The 17,485-nt window shown below is 41.4% G+C and overlaps 1 protein-coding gene across 9 annotated transcripts in view; it reads left to right on the forward strand.

The window, feature by feature from the left end:
* The window catches only part of SPTAN1 (spectrin alpha, non-erythrocytic 1), a 54,167-nt gene that overhangs the window by 5,668 nt on the left and 31,014 nt on the right, over window positions 1-17,485 (forward strand). For 7 of the 9 annotated variants that reach the window (XM_035341796.1, XM_035341799.1, XM_035341801.1 and 4 more), the window contains exons 1-13: window positions 1,350-1,408; window positions 6,967-7,206; window positions 7,826-7,951; window positions 10,288-10,428; window positions 11,539-11,685; window positions 12,308-12,441; window positions 13,066-13,210; window positions 13,305-13,459; window positions 14,734-14,869; window positions 15,411-15,512; window positions 16,310-16,447; window positions 16,835-16,945; window positions 17,388-17,465. In XM_035341796.1, the coding sequence (XP_035197687.1) occupies window positions 1,376-1,408; window positions 6,967-7,206; window positions 7,826-7,951; window positions 10,288-10,428; window positions 11,539-11,685; window positions 12,308-12,441; window positions 13,066-13,210; window positions 13,305-13,459; window positions 14,734-14,869; window positions 15,411-15,512; window positions 16,310-16,447; window positions 16,835-16,945; window positions 17,388-17,465 (1,686 nt within the window). In that variant the 5' untranslated portion in view covers window positions 1,350-1,375. Of the gene's footprint in view, window positions 1-1,348; window positions 1,409-6,966; window positions 7,207-7,825; window positions 7,952-10,287; window positions 10,429-11,538; window positions 11,686-12,307; window positions 12,442-13,065; window positions 13,211-13,304; window positions 13,460-14,733; window positions 14,870-15,410; window positions 15,513-16,309; window positions 16,448-16,834; window positions 16,946-17,387; window positions 17,466-17,485 lie in introns of those variants that run through there. The other 2 variants (XM_035341797.1, XM_035341802.1) reach the window with 2 other exon arrangements.

A 17,485-nucleotide genomic window follows, 5' to 3' on the forward strand; every position in this document is an offset into this window, starting at 1 on the left:
CTGGACAGGTTGGAGTCAAATTGAATTTCTGTTGTTTTTTAATCAGATTTACAGGTTATGCTTCTGTGAGATCCATAGTAGATGAAGTTAAATGAATTCATGGTATTTTTAATTTTTTTAATTTTAATTTTTAAGTTTTTAAAAAAGGTAATAACAAATATCAAATGTCAAAGACTGTCTCTTAAGCCTTCTTTACATGTTTTCCCTTTGCACAGAAGCCATGCATCTCTTTAAGACAGGGTGGTACCTCCTGGTGTGAAATCCCTGTTTCTCAACTACTACATTTATAACTAACCCTAGTAATTTAAAGCAAATAGCTTGGTATAATTGTCTTATTTTTATGTACTTAATATATTTAAGGGGTTCCCTTGTTTTATTCACAAATACGTTGCTTTTTGAGGGGAACTGGTTGTTTCCCCGGTATCAGAGGAAATGATATGAATTCCTTCTTTTTCCCCGCTCCATGTTAGTATAGTGTGGGAGTTTGTTTTTTCCATTTGTCCCTGAAGTGTAGGCAGCAGAAAAATGGGGTGGAGCAGACTGCAGATGCTGTCGATGGGGATTGCCAAGCGTCGTCCAGCATTGTGCTCCCGTTGCTGACCATGGATCAAATGGGGTGGCAAGCTGCCTTCCCTCTGCTGCAACTGATACACGTTAAGCTATGCAAATGCCAGGAGAGATATGCAGCAGCCTCAGCAAGCACAGACACAGAACTGCAGTTGTCCATGAACTGCTTCGGGGATTGCAGCGCGCTCGTGGGGAAAACAAGAGTTAGGGGATGCAGGAAGTTTTCAGCTAAATATTTAGTGGGTTAGCTACACCTAACAGCTATGTAACGAGCCATCTCAAAGAATACCTTCTGTTGCAGCTGCTACATTTCCTTTTTACTGTAGCAATTGAAAGAAAACATCTTTGTAGATATATATATATATATATTCAAAACCTTCTCTCTGAGTTTGTCTTTAAATTAAGCCACCCCGTTTGATGACTGTGTAGCAAGAAGAGTCATTTGCCAAGTCCAGATAACTTCCTTTACTTTCTGTTTTGACCTTCAGATTGTTACAGGTTTTTTTGTTGTTTGTTTGCTTTTTTAATTAACTGAAAAGGTTAGCACATACCCAAGTAATTAAGTTTTCCTGCTGATAATTGTAACCTTTTTGCATGGGGAGGTCTGTTGCTCGCAATAGCTTGCGTAACAATAATGCCAAGTTGTTGTATGTGGCAAGGAACCAAAAGGAAAGTATGGAATGCGTGCTGTGACGGAATATGCATTTTGGAGAGAAAGAAAAATGAGTTGAGCTATGCCCTTCCACTTGTAGTTAGCTGAATGTTATCTCGATTTCCCCCTCCCTTTCAGACTCTGCATTCCTCCATCATGTTGTCATCGTTTCGTAAAGTCAAAGTCCAGGTATTTTCACGTAATGCATGAAGTGTCATTGCCCCACTTGCCTGCCTTTATTGCAATGACCTGTTTGCAACAAAAAGCCGTTTATCTGGGAGTTTGTCCTGTATAGCACACGCTTTATTTGTTCTCCAGTGTTCAGTCCGATCTGGCTTTCCTTTAACACTCTGAATTCTCTAATTTCTCTCTGTAATGCATGGCGTGTGAACATTTCATGGTGTCTGAACATTCAGCGTGTTCAGGCTGTTGGTGTGGATTAATTTTCTAAGAGCTTTTTGTTTTAAAGACTTCTTGAGCAATATCTTAGTCTAAGAATCAGCCACGATAAGATTTATGTTGCAGAACATTTAAAGTTAGCTTTGGTTCCCGTTCCATCCTCCTGCACACATTTATAATCCCCATGCTGGGCTCTTACTGCTCACGTGTGCAGTGCTCAGTTCAGTGATGGTGAAATAAATAGGACGTGTGGACCAAGCTCAGACTTCACCTGGGTAACTCGAGCGACGAGGTTTTATCAGGAAATGATAGCAAACGTGCTACAATTAAAATTATAAAGGAAAGATGCTAACTGGGAATAGAAAATGCTGGAGAAGTTATATAATATCTCATTACCTGCGTTTCTGCAATGCAGTCAAGGTGATTTGCTTTCCGAGGAGCCTGGGAGCAGCGCGCAGTCCCTGCCAGCCCTGCATAGTTTCGTCAGAGGCCTGACATGGAAAACAAAGCCAAACCCAAACACCTGGAACATAAAGGCACCAAATTCAGACAGGCGGTTCGGCTGTCTCTAACGCAGCTTCTCTGATTCAGCTGCTCTTATTTGAATAGTGGAATGAAAATGTTAAGACTGAATGCCTAAAAGAGCAGCTCTGTAATCGACTTCCGTGCTTCAGAAGCCCTCAGTTAGGGCTGTGCACAAACCCTCTAATCGGCCTCAGACACCGGGTTCGCAGCCTGCTTCAGTTCAAATATGATTTGTACCTTTGTTTAAACGCCACAGCTTTTGTGTCCCTGTAATGCAAACTCAAATTCTGGGGCATGTGAGGATTTCAGCTGCACTGCGGTCGGTCTCTAGGAGTCTGAGGAATTAAGCAGCAACTTCAGCACATCTTCCTTTTGTACCGAGGCACTCGATTTTCTGCCTTAGGCTTTGCAGTCTGTAGGAGCCCTGTGCTGGCAGCCAGGAGTGGGGAGATGTAGGGTTCTGCTGCACGTATTCCCTTGACATTATTTAAAATCTGTGGCATAGGGTGTACGACAGGACATCCTCCGGTTACTTTCATAGCATGACATGCTCCTGCAGCTCCCTTAGCAGCAGCCTGTAGGTACTTCCAGAAGCTCCTTAATTCACCTGCAGTACTCACACAAACTGATTTGGCACCGAATCAAACAGTCCTGGTGGTTTTGTCCGAGGTGTACCTAGCGGCCTGCTTCTTACCCGGCCGTTTGAGGAAGCTGCCTGCAGAACAAATGCAAATGAGAAAAGCGCGTCCTGCTTTTTCCCCTCTGTCCTTTCCTCACGAAGGTTATTTTCGCTTCCAAGATCAGGATTCGCATTCCTTTGCTTCAAGAAAGAGATGAGCAATCCGTTCCCCTCCCAGCTGGGAGGGAGTGGCCGATCGCAGGGCTGGCAGCTCCGGTGACAGGAGGCAGCGAGGAGCCCAGAAGTGTGCGAGGAGCCCAGAACTGCCTGGGAGCAGGGAGTGTTTGGGCAGGGAAAGCAAAGCGCTCACTGCAGGCTCACCAGGGACGGGTGCTGAATGCGCTAACGCATCAGGACTTGTCTTACCAGAAAGTCATTATTTTACTACGTCTTCCGATAGTGATCTTTATATACAGATATCTGATGGCTTTTCAGGCAGAGTGGTTTAATTCTTTAAGCCTCATATAATTGTTTTTAAAAATCCGCCAAAGTCTACTGTACAGCGCTCGATGCGTGTCACATTGGACTTTTTAAATCCCCGAAACATCCTCCCGACGTTTGGATGGGGGAAATGCTGACAGCTCTTCTCTGTCAGCCCTGCTGGCATCGCTCTAATTCCTGTCTAACCCTCCTCGCCGCCGCTGTTTGCCCAACGTGAATGATGTTGCTGACATCACCGCTGTTGCACTGCGGTGGCTGTCGATAGCCGCAGCTGTGTATCTCCGTCCGTGTTTCAGTGGGCAATTGGTACGGCTTGGGGAAGGCGAATCGTCTGAGCAGTCAGTCGGGTTGTTACTGGTCCGCCTTCTTCAGATGTTGGCTTCAATCTACTCAGACTTTCTTTTTTTGAAAAACACCGCTGCAACAGCGCAGCGAAGTATTTCTGATCACCCTTTGGCGAGATGTGAGCGCGGAGCACCTTTCCAAACTTCCTCCTGCGGCATGAGCGTAGGGTGGCAGGCAGCCCCGAGCTGCGAGGCCCTGCTGGTGTGGAGGCAGGAGGCCAGCAGCAGCCCTGGGCCCAGCCTCCCCATGGCACCCGGGGCTCGGGCTCTACCCGGCCTTATCAGCCCGGCACAGGCTGCGCCCGGCGGCAGGGTGGGGCCATGTCTGCTCTGCGACAGGCTGCGTGTGCCCCTGTGGCTGTCGCTTCTAGCTGGCCGTGCTGCTAGGAGGGCAGCCGTGTGTCGTGGAGGAAGGCCAAGCCTTTCAGAGTGAGGTTTCACAGCGTGTCCTGGGCTCGGGGCAGCTCACGGGTCGCCCGTGAGACCCCTCTCCCCCCTGTACTCTGCCCAGAGCCCTGTCCTCGAGTGCTGCCAGGCTTCCCCACCGCCCTCACCGTGCAGAATTCCTTCCTTGTGTCTCATCTAAACCCTAGGGTAGCTTAAAGCCATTCCCCCTTGTCCTGTCACCCCTCTCCCTGATGCAGAGACCCTCCCCAGCTTCCCTGCAGCCCCTTTTAAACCCTGCTGCCCTCAGGTCTCCCCGGAGCCTTCTCATCTCTAGCCTAAATAGCAGGTGATGCAGTTGAACCAAAAAGGCTCAGAAACATCTCGGAGAATGGCTTTGTGTTCCAGGGGGATGCTGCAGCTCTCGCCTGGAAGCGGTGGAAGTAGGCTGCACCACTCTGCAGCATCGATGACTTTGGAGTTCAGAGCTCCCCAGTGACTGCTGATCGCGTTTTGGCACCGTGGCCGCTCGCTGACGTCAGCTGATCTGCTGCAGGAAAGAACAGTCTATTATTGCTAGACCAAAGCACTTCTTTTACAATTGACTAGCTCGACTTGCTGTAGTTATAAAGGGAGCCTTTCTTTTAACCAATTCCAGCAAAAAAATGGGCCAGATTGCATGGTCTGTGTGGTGAGAGGCAAACCAGCTACCGGGCTAAAGCGCAGGAGGCCTCCTTCTTTCTTCTAATGTAAAATAGTTTAGCAATTTGAATAATTTAAATGACTTACTAATTTAAATAATCTAATTTAATCATTGAAAATAATAATTTAAAGCGATTTGAAATCATTTGGCCTGTGGGGGTTGTTTCTAATACCGGCATACAGGCTGACTGTGTGGTGGCGTTCCTAGGACCAAGCGGGGTTTCGTTTTTTTCCTGGTAATGCCCTTCACCAGAACAAGCCTGGAGATAGGATACAGTGGGGCGTTTGGGCTGCCTGCCACTTTGTTTCTCCTGAACACTATTCTGTTAAAAATAAAAAAGAGCTGCTGGCTTCAAACACAATGTAGCAGCACAGGCAAGGAAGTCTTTTAGCAATAACTCTCTATTCTCGCCTGCTGTTGGTAGGGGAAGGCAGCATGGAGCAGCGCTCGAAACGGCCGCTTTCCCAGGAAAACAGAGCTATGCTTGAGCTCAGGCAATGTTCAGGGTCTGGTCTTTTAAAACTCCAATACCCTGATCAAGCGGAGCCATTGGTACCCCTGCCAGATGAACCCAGATGAACTGCATTTATCCAGCACAGCCCCTGCAGACCGTATTTTCCTCGCCCCTTTTGGCAGTAAGGAATGAAACATGCAGGCCTGGAGGAGAAAACAAAGCTGATTTTTCCTTCCTTCCTTCCTTCCTTCAAGTGCCGCAATGCAGTCGGGGCTCAGAGTTCACCGGAGTAACAACTGCTGCCGGAACGCTGCCCCGCGCGGGGTGGGACTGCGGGGAGGGAGCTGGGGACGTGTGAGCTCGCCCCCATATGTTCCCTTCTATCAGATGGGCCCTCTGCGAGCGCTTGGAAACCAAACAGCAAACATGGCCCTGTAGATAGCGTTCCAACCCGTGGGGTTTTTCGTAGCATTATGCAAGATATGGCTCTAATTAAAGCGTGCGGCTAGCTAACGACTAAGTAACATAACTGAATAGCTAACAGCATGGTTTAGAGCTTGCCTGTGTCTTTCGATGTGCAATTCCACACGTCGCTGCTTCTTCGTACTTGATAGCACTGATGGGCAGCACATTTAGTTTGGTGCTTGCAACATTTATAAGAAAAGCGTTGACTGCGCTGTCCATGTCAACACTTGTACAGGCAGACATCAACCACGCGATTGTTCACGCGCGGAGCGTTTGTTGCAACAGCTTCTTGATACGCACAGCGGGTTGGCAAATGGGTGCCTCCATGTCCAGACTCCGGTGACCGTAATGAGTCTGCTTTTTAATTTGTGTAACGCTTCTGCCCTACTGCATACACTTATTGAAAATCAAATCGCGTTTCGGAAGTTTAGGAATTAAAAAGTAAAGATTACCCCGATTTTCATAGAAAGTAGATAAAGCGGAGCAATAGTCAGTTCTTCGGTGGCTGCCGTGCAAATGCCAGGTTGTAGTGTGTAAAGCAGTGCATAAGGGTTTTGGGTCGACAGGATCATTAGGTATACAAAACGCTCCTTTAATTCCTTGTCTGCTCACAACATCGGATCTGGGAAACGCGGTGTGACCCTCAGTATGGGCTTTTGAAAGCTTGTGTAGGGAGTGGCAGGGTGGGTTCATAGCTTCCTAATTGTCTGAGAGCAGGAGGTAGATGTACTGCACACGTGTATGTATGCATGTATAATACATGTAGATATGTGTATATATGTATATATATGTACTTAGCTGGACCAGTTAGCTGTCCTTTAAGAAACAGTCATATTAATACAATATATATTACTAAGTATTAATACAATATATATTAATAAGTTTATCTATATTCAGTATTTTAAATAAAATGTTTCCACATTGTACTAGATGTACAGGAAGCATCTTGCATTTATATATCTCCGTGCATATATATAGACACAGACGTATATACACATGTGCACAAACACTTTTTTAAAGCACATTTTATAATTTGTGGTGGATGCTTGCGTAACACAATCTGAGATGGCCGATATACAGCAGCCGTAATTTTCTAAGACAGGTTGATGTCTTAGGCCTTTATAAATCCTCTTTTCCCATGATTTTCTGCTAGAAGTGTGTTTTCACTTAGTAGGATGTATAATATTCATATTTTATATACATATCTGCACACAGAGTAAGACTGTAAGTAAACCACATGTGATTAGAAAAAACACACCCAAAAAACAGGTTCTTCTTTCATGGATCTCTTCCTACCCTACCTTTGGTTTATAATCCAAACAGAATGTTAACTGAGGTTTATTTGGCTTTCAGAAAATGGATCCAAGTGGTGTGAAAGTGTTGGAAACGGCAGAAGACATCCAAGAAAGGCGTCAACAAGTTTTGGACCGTTACCACAGGTTCAAGGAACTATCTTCTCTCAGGCGCCAAAAACTTGAAGATTCTTATCGATTCCAGTTTTTCCAGCGTGATGCAGATGAGCTTGAAAAATGGATCCAAGAGAAACTCCAGATAGCATCTGATGAAAATTACAAAGACCCAAGCAATTTACAGGCAAGTCCTACTGCCATTTTATGTTCTTCTACTGCTAATATTAGGGCATACCAGGTCAACTGGAATAGACAGAACAAAAGCATAAATGTAGCTTGATCTGAGAGCAGTGAAGAAAGATGGATGCAAATACATGCAGCCTTGCAAAGTATCCTTCAAAAGCCCAGTTTCTTTGCTGATATAATTGGAATATTTCTAATAATAGATCATATGCTAAATCAGAGTAGAAGAAGCTATTCAGTGCATGGTAGTATAAAACCAGCGTGGATTAATCCTAGAATTTGTTGGGCTTTTTGGCTCTGTAAATAAACGTGAAATAATTCTTATTGTTTCCACAAAAAGGGTATTTGTAGAAAATTAACTTGTGTGGGTGGAACTAGCTGATGGGTTTTCATGTGTTTGAACACTCTGATGTACAAGAGCAAATACAATAACGAAATATCAAAAATTTGGGATGGTTGTATCCACCCGTGAAACATATGGTACAGCTCTGACTTCAACTGTGCTAGTTCATTGTTTGTTCTTCAGTACTAAACATGCACAAAATACACTAAAAATCTTGATGCTGGCAGGAGGGCCGTGCACCAGATCTCAGCCATGTTCTTTGATGTTCTGTTTGCAGGGGAAGCTGCAGAAGCACCAAGCCTTTGAAGCTGAGGTGCAGGCCAATTCAGGGGCCATTGTTAAACTGGATGAGACTGGAAATCAGATGATCAATGAGAGCCATTTTGCATCTGAAACCATACGAGTGAGTTTTAAAATGTTTTTTTTTTTTTCCCATCTTACAGGCTTTTCCTTGAAGACTTTTTATAGGTTACACAGGCAACTCTATGCTCTAAAACACTTTTAAAAAAATAATCTACAGATAATTTGATTAGTGAAATCACAAGAGAATTTGTATTTCAAAAGCTTTACAGACATTCTTCCGTTGAGCACCAAGCTCTTACCTTTTCTTGGATCCAGTTTGTAAGTGAGCTATCTGCCTATCGAGTCCAGGAACTTGGACAGGAAAATCATCAGAAATTCAAAGACATATTGAAAGTCACAAGGCAGATGATTAATTATGCTTGTGATTGTTCCCAAAATGGCCCACCATCAAGAAGCAGCAAATTCACAAGGCCTGATTGCAGGGATGTTGCTTGGTTTTTGATTTAAAAAAAAAGAAATGCATTTTTTGCTTATATAACATTTTAATTTTCTGCAGTAATAATTATAAGTAATACACACAACCTCATCAGTAAACTTCAGAGATTTAATTTCTGTCTGATCTGGCCCAGACCAGGTCTCTGGTGATCTCAACCTTGTGCTTCAGTTGTACTGGCTGTACGTCCGACCCTCTTTGAATTTGCATTCCACAGCTTCTTGTATGAGCTCCAAGTAGAGGCCTGTCTGCCCTGTGTGTGCAGCAGGGAAAGCCTCGCAGGACAGGTGCCTCCGCAGTAGGGGCAGTAAGCTTTCTTCAGACCCTTTCTGAGATCTCTGGTTGTTTTTAATTTCTTCCCGAATCTCCCAACCTGTGCAATGCAACGTCATGCATTTGTAAAATCTTCATTGCCACACGAGGCAGGATTACACTTGACAATATTTGAGTGATAATCACTATTTTTAAAAGCTTGAACAATTATAACTTTTAAATAAGGCCTTAAGAGTTGCCTTCTACTCTTTTCCTTCTATGTATTCTCATTTTTCTCTGGATATTGTTAGGGTTTTCTTATTCCCATATACGTGTGCAGCTGCATACATGCACACACCCCACAAGTCAAAGCTAATTTTTGTTTTGTACAGCAACTTCTTTTCTAGGGCTAATTTTGTTAGATCTGCTGTTTCTGGGCCTCAGTGAATTTGCTTTGGTGTTGGTTACGTCTGCATTTTTCTTTAGCGAAAAGAAAAGCGTACTTAGAGTTATTTAAATAATCTTCTTTTATATGTTTTGGATGTGAGCCGGTTTAACTTTTGAAAAGAAAAACACCGGTGGTATTTTTGTAGAGATTATCAAAACTTAACTGGGAACTTTTCATACACATCATGAAATTATGGAAGTAGTGACTAAGGAAAGCAGAAATACTTTTTCATACTTTATTTAATAAAACACTCTAAAGTAATTATAATTTTTGAAATCGCATTGTGACCACGTAATCTATACTGCAAATAGAAAAAAATGCTTTTGGATGAGTGACCTTAAATAATGCTGCATCTTAGCTGTGCTGCTCAATGTCAGTTCTTACTCGTGTTCTGTTTGGAGTGATCATTTGTTTTTTAATGGTTCAGTCTTTCACGCCGTACAGGACTGCACAGCGCCCAATAGTAACTGCCACCCAAGTTGGGCTCCACATACGAGTAGGTGAAACTTTCGGCTGTGCAGTGCAACTCCTGTTTGCAATATCTTCTTTCTTCCTTGGCTGACAGTTTGCACTATCCTTTGGGGCAGTGCTAGGAAATGGAGTAGTGTGGGCTTTTTCTTCCCTTGAAACCTACCTAACTGCAACTTTCTAAGTGGATTAAAGAAGTGATCCACCCATGCTCGGTGTTCAAAAGCTTCTCTAGCGTGACTTTCAAGTTTCAGATCTAGATGAGCAAAGTGTTAGAGATGCTGGGTGGAGCTGATACTTTCCTGTTTTGCAAGTTGTGTCCCTGTGTGGGAGTGTGGTTTTACTTCTAATTGTCTATAAAATATATAGTCGCTCCCAAATGTTTTGGAAGGCAGAGTGTAGCCATAAAGACTCAATATTAAACCTAGTAATTGCTCCTAGCACTTCACTGTTATATTACTTAACACTGTTGGCTAAATATATTAGCTGACTGGTGCTAAGAGAAACACTGAAAATACTGCGAAGTGGCACAAGTTTGACTTGAAACAAGAATGCTCAGTTCAGTAATTTCTAACTTTGTGTTGTTGCATCATTTTGTATCATTTGAAAACTAATTACTTGAGGTGAAAACTTAATGATTTTTTCCACCCTTTGTCTAATGTAAGATTTAGGAACATAAAACTTTAGGGGAAAAAATCTTATTTTAAGAACAAGAAGGAAATAAATTTAATGTCATCTGCTACAGGATTTTAATATCAGCATCCTATTGTTCTAGACTCGGCTGCAGGAGCTGCACCGACTATGGGAATTACTCTTGGAAAAAATGAGAGAGAAGGGAGTCAAATTGTTGCAAGCACAAAAGCTGGTGCAGTACTTGCGGGAGTGTGAAGATGTCTTGGACTGGATCAATGACAAGGTATATTATTACCTTCGTTTACTGTGTTCTCCAGGGAAAATCTGATGCATTTGTATGGAAATTTTCTATCATCATATAGTTGCTGGAGTTCAGGTAGCCAAAGATAGCTTTTAAAGGCACCAATACATTTTATTTAGTTTATTTATATTGTATAAGCAGTACATCTGCAAACCACTGTTCTTTTGCAGCCACTAAAAAAAGGTACTAGAGTAAGAGAGGAAACCTGCATGTTGGAGAGCATAGCTAAATATAATCAGTTCTCTTCTGTGCTTTAAGACCTTCATAATTATCATGGCATTCAAATTCAAGTTTCCCGTAAGGGAAATCTTCAACATGTAAAGGCAATTCTTTATTATTAATATTCTCAATGATTTATTATAGAAAGTGGCCACCCTAACCAGCAAGCTGCATGCCAGCAAGCTCTATGTACATAATTTCTTATGATTGGAATGTCTTCAGATGCACATTGTAAGGACATGGCTACAATAAAACTGTTGGCTTTTGATTCTTTGAACTCTGAGGAAACAAACCACAAACCACAATATCAAGAAAAGCCACAAAACGATCATCTGGGTTTTCTTAATGATAGTTTGGTATTTTGTGTCACTGTGGGTTCAGTCATTAAACCCTGCGTAACTGTTACAGAATCTGACAATGCAATTTTCATAAAGAAATCTTGCATGAGAATCCGATAGGAAATGCCCATAAATAATCTAAAAATGTAAATAAATTCTAATCACTGCGCAGCCAATTGTTTTGTTGTTATAAAAGTATGTTTTTTCCATGTATATTTTGTTTCAGTAATTTGAGCTGTTGTACTAGAGATGATCACACACACAACGGAGAACCTATGATAATGGGATTGGTTGTATTTAATGACTTGAAAACAGACCATAGTGATTCTGGATGTTCTAAAGGAAAGGTGTGGGGTTGGAGGTATTTACATTTTGAAGGAAGAAATTTTGTAGTTTTACATAGGATTTTAAACAGTGATTGTAACTCTCCTTGGGCTATTCCAAAATTAGCACAATTTGCTTCCTGATTTCTGTCGTGATTTATCATAGTTTATACTGAAATATACTTTTTTTTTTTTTTTTTTCATCATGCTAGGAAGCAATAGTGACCTCAGAAGAGCTTGGCCAGGACTTAGAGCATGTTGAGGTTTTGCAAAAGAAGTTTGAAGAGTTCCAGACAGACCTCGCAGCTCATGAGGAAAGAGTAAATGAAGTGAACCAGTTCGCTGGCAAACTTATCCAGGTAACCATTCATGTGTGTTGAAAATCTCTCCTGGCAAGCCTGGCAAAACACAACAAGCTTTTGTCTGCAACTTCCTTCCCTCCCGTCAGTTTGGTAGGAGACATTTATAATTTTACTCTGTGTGTGTTGGAGACATGGCTATTTTAACCTTGAGTGTCTGTCATCCGATTCATGTGTTCTTCTGCTGGACAGTCTGAGCAACTGCCTCGACTGTGAAGGTTCATGAAAATGTGGAAAGTAGTGATTTGTAAGACAACTTGTAACATTTGAGTTTAAAGGTGTTTCCCTTGGACAACCAAGTTTTACATATCTTCTCTTCTAGTATGTCATCTGGAGCTTGAGCAAGGGTGGAGACAGCACAGTACTGCGTTCCAGGAAAGAATAGAGATTGTTTGCAGCCCTCTTCCTGTTGGCTAATTAGTTCATAGGGAAACTTAGACTACTGCAAGAATATTGAATGTTTACACGGCGATGCTTTAGGAAAACTATTGAACTGAGAGCTCATGTGGAAACTACAGTAATTGTGAATTGATTTCTTGGAAAACAGTGGTGTTTTGAGGTTTTGTCAATGGATATAAAGCCCCGGAATACATGGAAATAGCGTTTTTCCTTTGTTTACTAGGAACAGCACCCTGAGGAGGAACTTATCAAGTCCAAACAGGATGAAGTAAATGCGAGCTGGCAGCGTCTTAAGGGGCTTGCCCTTCAGAGGCAAGGAAAACTCTTTGGGGCAGCTGAAGTTCAGCGCTTCAACAGGTATGATCCTGGTTGGGTCTGCTGAAGTGATGTCATATTCGTATGGATGTCTAATGATTCGTTCAGCTGCATACAGTATTGTGAGAAGAGCTACCTTTGTTGTTGTTTTATTCTTCCTCATGCTTCTTTGAATGAGGACCTTGTTCTAGAATTCCCTTAGAACAGTCCTTCTGATGTAGGTTTCACCACCTGGCAGTTTTGTTCACTTTTGCTCATGGCAGTTTCCCCACCATTTACTCTGAGAGCTTCTTCCCCCAGTTCCATCCTATATGAGCCGTTAAAAAATTATTGTTGGCTAGTTGTCAGTCCAATTGTTCTCATCTGCTCTCTGTTATTTCTTGAATTTTGTTTTAATTAAATTGGAGAAGGGTCCGAAGTGGAAAATGTGGTGCTACAATTCCTTATTTGCATCTCATGGCAGCATCTAAGAATGGCCTGCCAACACACTTGAAGGCTTTTTGAGATTAAAAATTATATATATATATATATATTGCAATTTTTTTATTGCAGTTGGTTTCAGCGTTTATATATGGATTTGTATTGCCAATATGTATGTGATAAGTGAAAACTTCCTACCTTTTCCATAAAAGGTAGACTGCTTTCAGCTTGTGCTTTCTTTTGAAGGGATGTGGATGAAACTATCAGCTGGATTAAGGAGAAAGGGCAGTTGATGGCCTCAGATGATTTTGGCAGAGATTTGGCCAGTGTACAGGCTTTGCTGCGTAAGCATGAAGGCCTGGAAAGAGATCTTGCAGCTTTGGAAGATAAGGTACCCATAAGAGATGCATTTTACCTGTGATTTAAACTATGTAACATGCTTGTAAAAGGCTAGAAGCTTACTCACTGTTTGTGACTGGGTTTAGGTTAAGGCCCTTTGTGCAGAAGCTGACCGTTTGCAGCAGTCTCACCCCATAAATGCTTCTCAAATTCAAGTGAAACGGGAGGAACTCATTGCCAACTGGGAACAGATCCGAACTCTGGCAGCAGAGAGGCATGCTCGCCTTAATGACTCCTACAGGTAGGAATACTGTCTTGCCCAAACCGCCTTTTTTCCTCTCTTCTTCCTTTTACAAATTTGATAATAGTACTCTTGGAAGGGGAAGAAAGGGAGACTTTACAAAATGGTTGATTCAGGTGTTTTCAGAAATAGTCTTGTTCACCAAACATTATTTTCTTTTACTAAAATAAATAATAATAGATAATTAAAGTTTTTGGTCATTCCCTGAATATGGATCAATTATGAAGATAAACATCTTGATGTTTTAGGACGTGTTCACTTTTTTCTCCCATTGGAGTTTCTATTTTCATTCTGAAGTGCGTTCTCTGACTGTTTTGGTGTTTTTTCAATATATGCATTATAAATCTGTTCACTGTAGAGCCTTTATGGTTCTCTGCGAGGACTTAAAGTATGGGCTATTATTTGGTGTACTGTCCCAGGGTAATTGAATTGCCAGTCTCATCAGCGACAGTCACTTCGTTGCTATGGGATCTGTCTTCATCCATCATTGTTTCTATACTAGCCTGGGTGTCTATGAAACAAGCTGTTAGATAAGTATTAAGAAGCCATGCTAACAAGAAACTTAGCCTAATATGGCAGTTTACATCCTTTCTGGTACTGTATTTCTGCTGTTTGTTCCCTTCCATGGTGAAAGATTTATGGTGGTGGGGACCCACACAAAGTAATCATTCTTATTTTGACTTCACTGTCATAATCCCTTCAAATCATTTGACAGCAAATTTAAAAGAGGAACAGAAACTGATGGCGTTTTCTGATGAGTGTTAAGCATGTGCCAAAGGCAATAACTGTAAAGACATGCTGAAGGGAATCTGAGAATTTGTTTGTTCTGAAGCTGAGGTACATGCAGTTGAAATTTTCTGTCAGTCCACCACACACACACACACACTGTTGGGATTGTGACAGAAGCAGTCCCCTGGGCTATCTTGAGACACTCTGAGAACTGTCTTGGTTTCTGTTGTCTTCAGCATACAGGCTTATATATAAGAGTATTCATTTTCCTTTCAATTTAAGTTATATGCAAAACATATCTTGGAGAACTATCAAAAGGTATCCCACTTGTTTTTAAACTTAGCATTTTCCTGACTTCAAAAGACTCCTTTTTTAGGTTGAGAGATTATTTATTTATTTAATGTTCTAATTGCATTTTGGTATTGTCTTGTCTGCTTTCAACCTGAGGAACAGCTTTTATGTTTGTAACCCTTATCTTTGGGGTAAGGATTGAGAAACTATGCCTGCAAATGATTCCCAGCCATTTTTTCTGTTGTTTTCATAAGGTTGCAGCGCTTTCTGGCGGACTTCCGAGACCTCACTAGCTGGGTAACTGAGATGAAGGCTCTGATAAATGCTGATGAACTTGCCAATGACGTGGCTGGAGCAGAAGCCCTTCTAGATAGACATCAGGAACATAAGGTATAATGGTTAGCCAAATCCGTTCGGCAACACTCAAAGACTGATTTGTGTGTCTAACGCAGTCTCTGAGTCAGAGCTGCTAATGTTGTATCACTAAAATCTTTGATCGTGCCACATGGATTGCTGTCTGTTCCGATTTAAGATTTTGTACTTTGTGGTTCTTGATAGCAAGTTTATACACTAATAAGTAAGTATTTAAGAGTGCTTATGGTAACATTTTATCAAACATAATTAGACCTGATAGCAATCAGTTGGACTAACAACCGTGTTAATTCTCTGTCAGGAGGAGTTGCTATAAGAAAGAATGCAGTTTGAAACCAGCCCTTAGTTTCTGTTTAACATATGAATTTATACTTGCCTTATCTGCATTGTAAGGTGGTATGTTTGATTCACGTTCAGTGTGATGTATTTACAGATAGTTTAATATTTATAATTTAGGTATCCAGACTGCTGTGTCTGTTATTTTCATCAGTAGTTTTCATGTTCTGAAACTATTCTAAGCTAACTTGTAAAAACACCTGATTCACTTCCCATTTCATAGGGAGAAATTGATGCCCATGAAGATAGCTTCAAATCCGCTGATGAGTCTGGGCAGGCTTTGCTTGCTGCTGGGCACTATGCTTCAGATGAAGTTAAGGAAAAGGTAAGCTGCATAGCTTGCGAGCGAGGGCTTCTAGAAGAATTTTTACTTTTTTGTTCTGCATCCCTTAATTTAGAAGTTCATTTCTGGTTAAGATGGCAACCTGTAAAGTATTGTCCCCCTAGGTTATAGAGCTTTTTTCATTAATTTTAGTAATGTGTTCTTTTCATTCTCAGATTGACAGTTTTTGCTGATCTGTTAGCAGAAATTATTATAACTTTTATACTAATAATTCCTAATAGATAGGAAGAGATACAATTTTCCTCACGAAAAATGTGTTACTTGTTTATCTAAGTCTAGGTTTGCTGCCAAAAATGACAGTAAATATTTAGTATTTCTAAATGTTGGTTTTCAGCCTAACGAGGCCTCTCATGAAACCTTATTAAAATATGGTCAATTAGATGGTTTAAAAGCCATTAATTGAGTGAGTTGAAAAGACTTCAGAGGCTGAGAGGGAGGAATGGTTTGCTAAAGATCTTCTCTTACAAATAGCTCTTCAGTCAAAAAGGAGTGACTGTCCTTTAAATATCTCTGTGCAAATATAATATAGAAATGGAGAGGTTTCTAACAGAAGTTGGTAGCCATTAATTAAGCTTGATAAGCTGAGGAAAGGTTCACCCTGTTTGAGGATGATGATGATGATGTCAGTAAGAGGAGAATGATTCTTTATGCAGGAGGCTGTTTTCAATCTAATGATAACCACTTTTTGTTTTTAGTGTTCCATCTTGATTTTACGTTGAGATGGAAATGAACCAGTCTGTTAAATAAAATATTATATATCCCTCTTCCCAATCCCTTAGCTGACCATCCTCTCAGATGAAAGAGCTGCCTTGCTAGAGCTGTGGGAGCTTCGCAGGCAACAGTACGAACAGTGCATGGACCTGCAGCTTTTCTACAGAGATACTGAACAAGTTGACAACTGGATGAGCAAACAAGAAGTGAGTGCCTTGTTCTTATTTCCTCGTGGGAGTGATTACCACCAGGCATGTAATGGGTAGGGTGCTGTGCGGACTTATTTATGCGACTGCCCAAAATGCAGCAGTGACCTTTTCCATCTAATGCTGAAACCATAAGTTGAGACAAGTTGGCCTGAGATAGCTTGTATGTTTGTTAACTCTCATAAAATACTGTTTGAATTAGAAGGTAAATAGAATTATTCAGAACCTTTGGCTGTTGGAGATGTTCAGGGAACACAGTCCCAGGATATCATCCTTCACTTTCCAGTCGTATGGTAGGAAATATCACTGATCATGCTTGGGTTGTCTTTTAGAGCAGCTGAGGATGGAAACACAAAAGTCAATGATGTGTTTGTTTCCTTACTTTAGGCTTTTCTGCTGAATGAAGACCTTGGTGATTCTCTGGATAGCGTGGAGGCTCTTCTAAAGAAGCATGAAGACTTTGAGAAATCCCTAAGTGCCCAGGAGGAGAAAATCACAGTAAGACATTTACATTAGGTGATCGCTAAAGGGGCAAGAAATAAAACAAGTGAATTTGTTGATAGGAGAGGAAACATTGCTGAGGGATGACAGAGAATAATGGGATTTGCTCTGCGAATGATCCACTGTGTTATGTGTGATGTATGTACTGTTGTAAAGTGGAAAGTTAATAGTGGAAAAGTTAGGATATGGCTTGACTGCTGCCTCAGAGAGCTCAGTAAGCCAGTGCTTGCATACCATGCCATCACATGAATGATGATTTGTCAAAATCTGCCCTCTTCCACCTGTAAGATGCTGGTACAGATAAAAAGGATTTTAACAATAGCTTTCTTAATGGCTTTATGCTAGTCTTACTGTGAACTTTTGAGAACTGATTTACTATGTAAACTTCCACAATCAATTTTTATTACGTGAAATAAACAGAAAACTGTTTTCTCTTTAGGCATTAGATGAGTTTGCTACTAAATTGATTCAGAATAACCATTACGCCATGGATGACGTTGCTACACGCAGAGATGCTGTAAGTAGACTGCAGACTTT

Source organism: Oxyura jamaicensis, chromosome 17 (assembly GCF_011077185.1).
Source record: "Oxyura jamaicensis isolate SHBP4307 breed ruddy duck chromosome 17, BPBGC_Ojam_1.0, whole genome shotgun sequence".
Lineage (NCBI taxonomy): Eukaryota > Metazoa > Chordata > Aves > Anseriformes > Anatidae > Oxyura > Oxyura jamaicensis.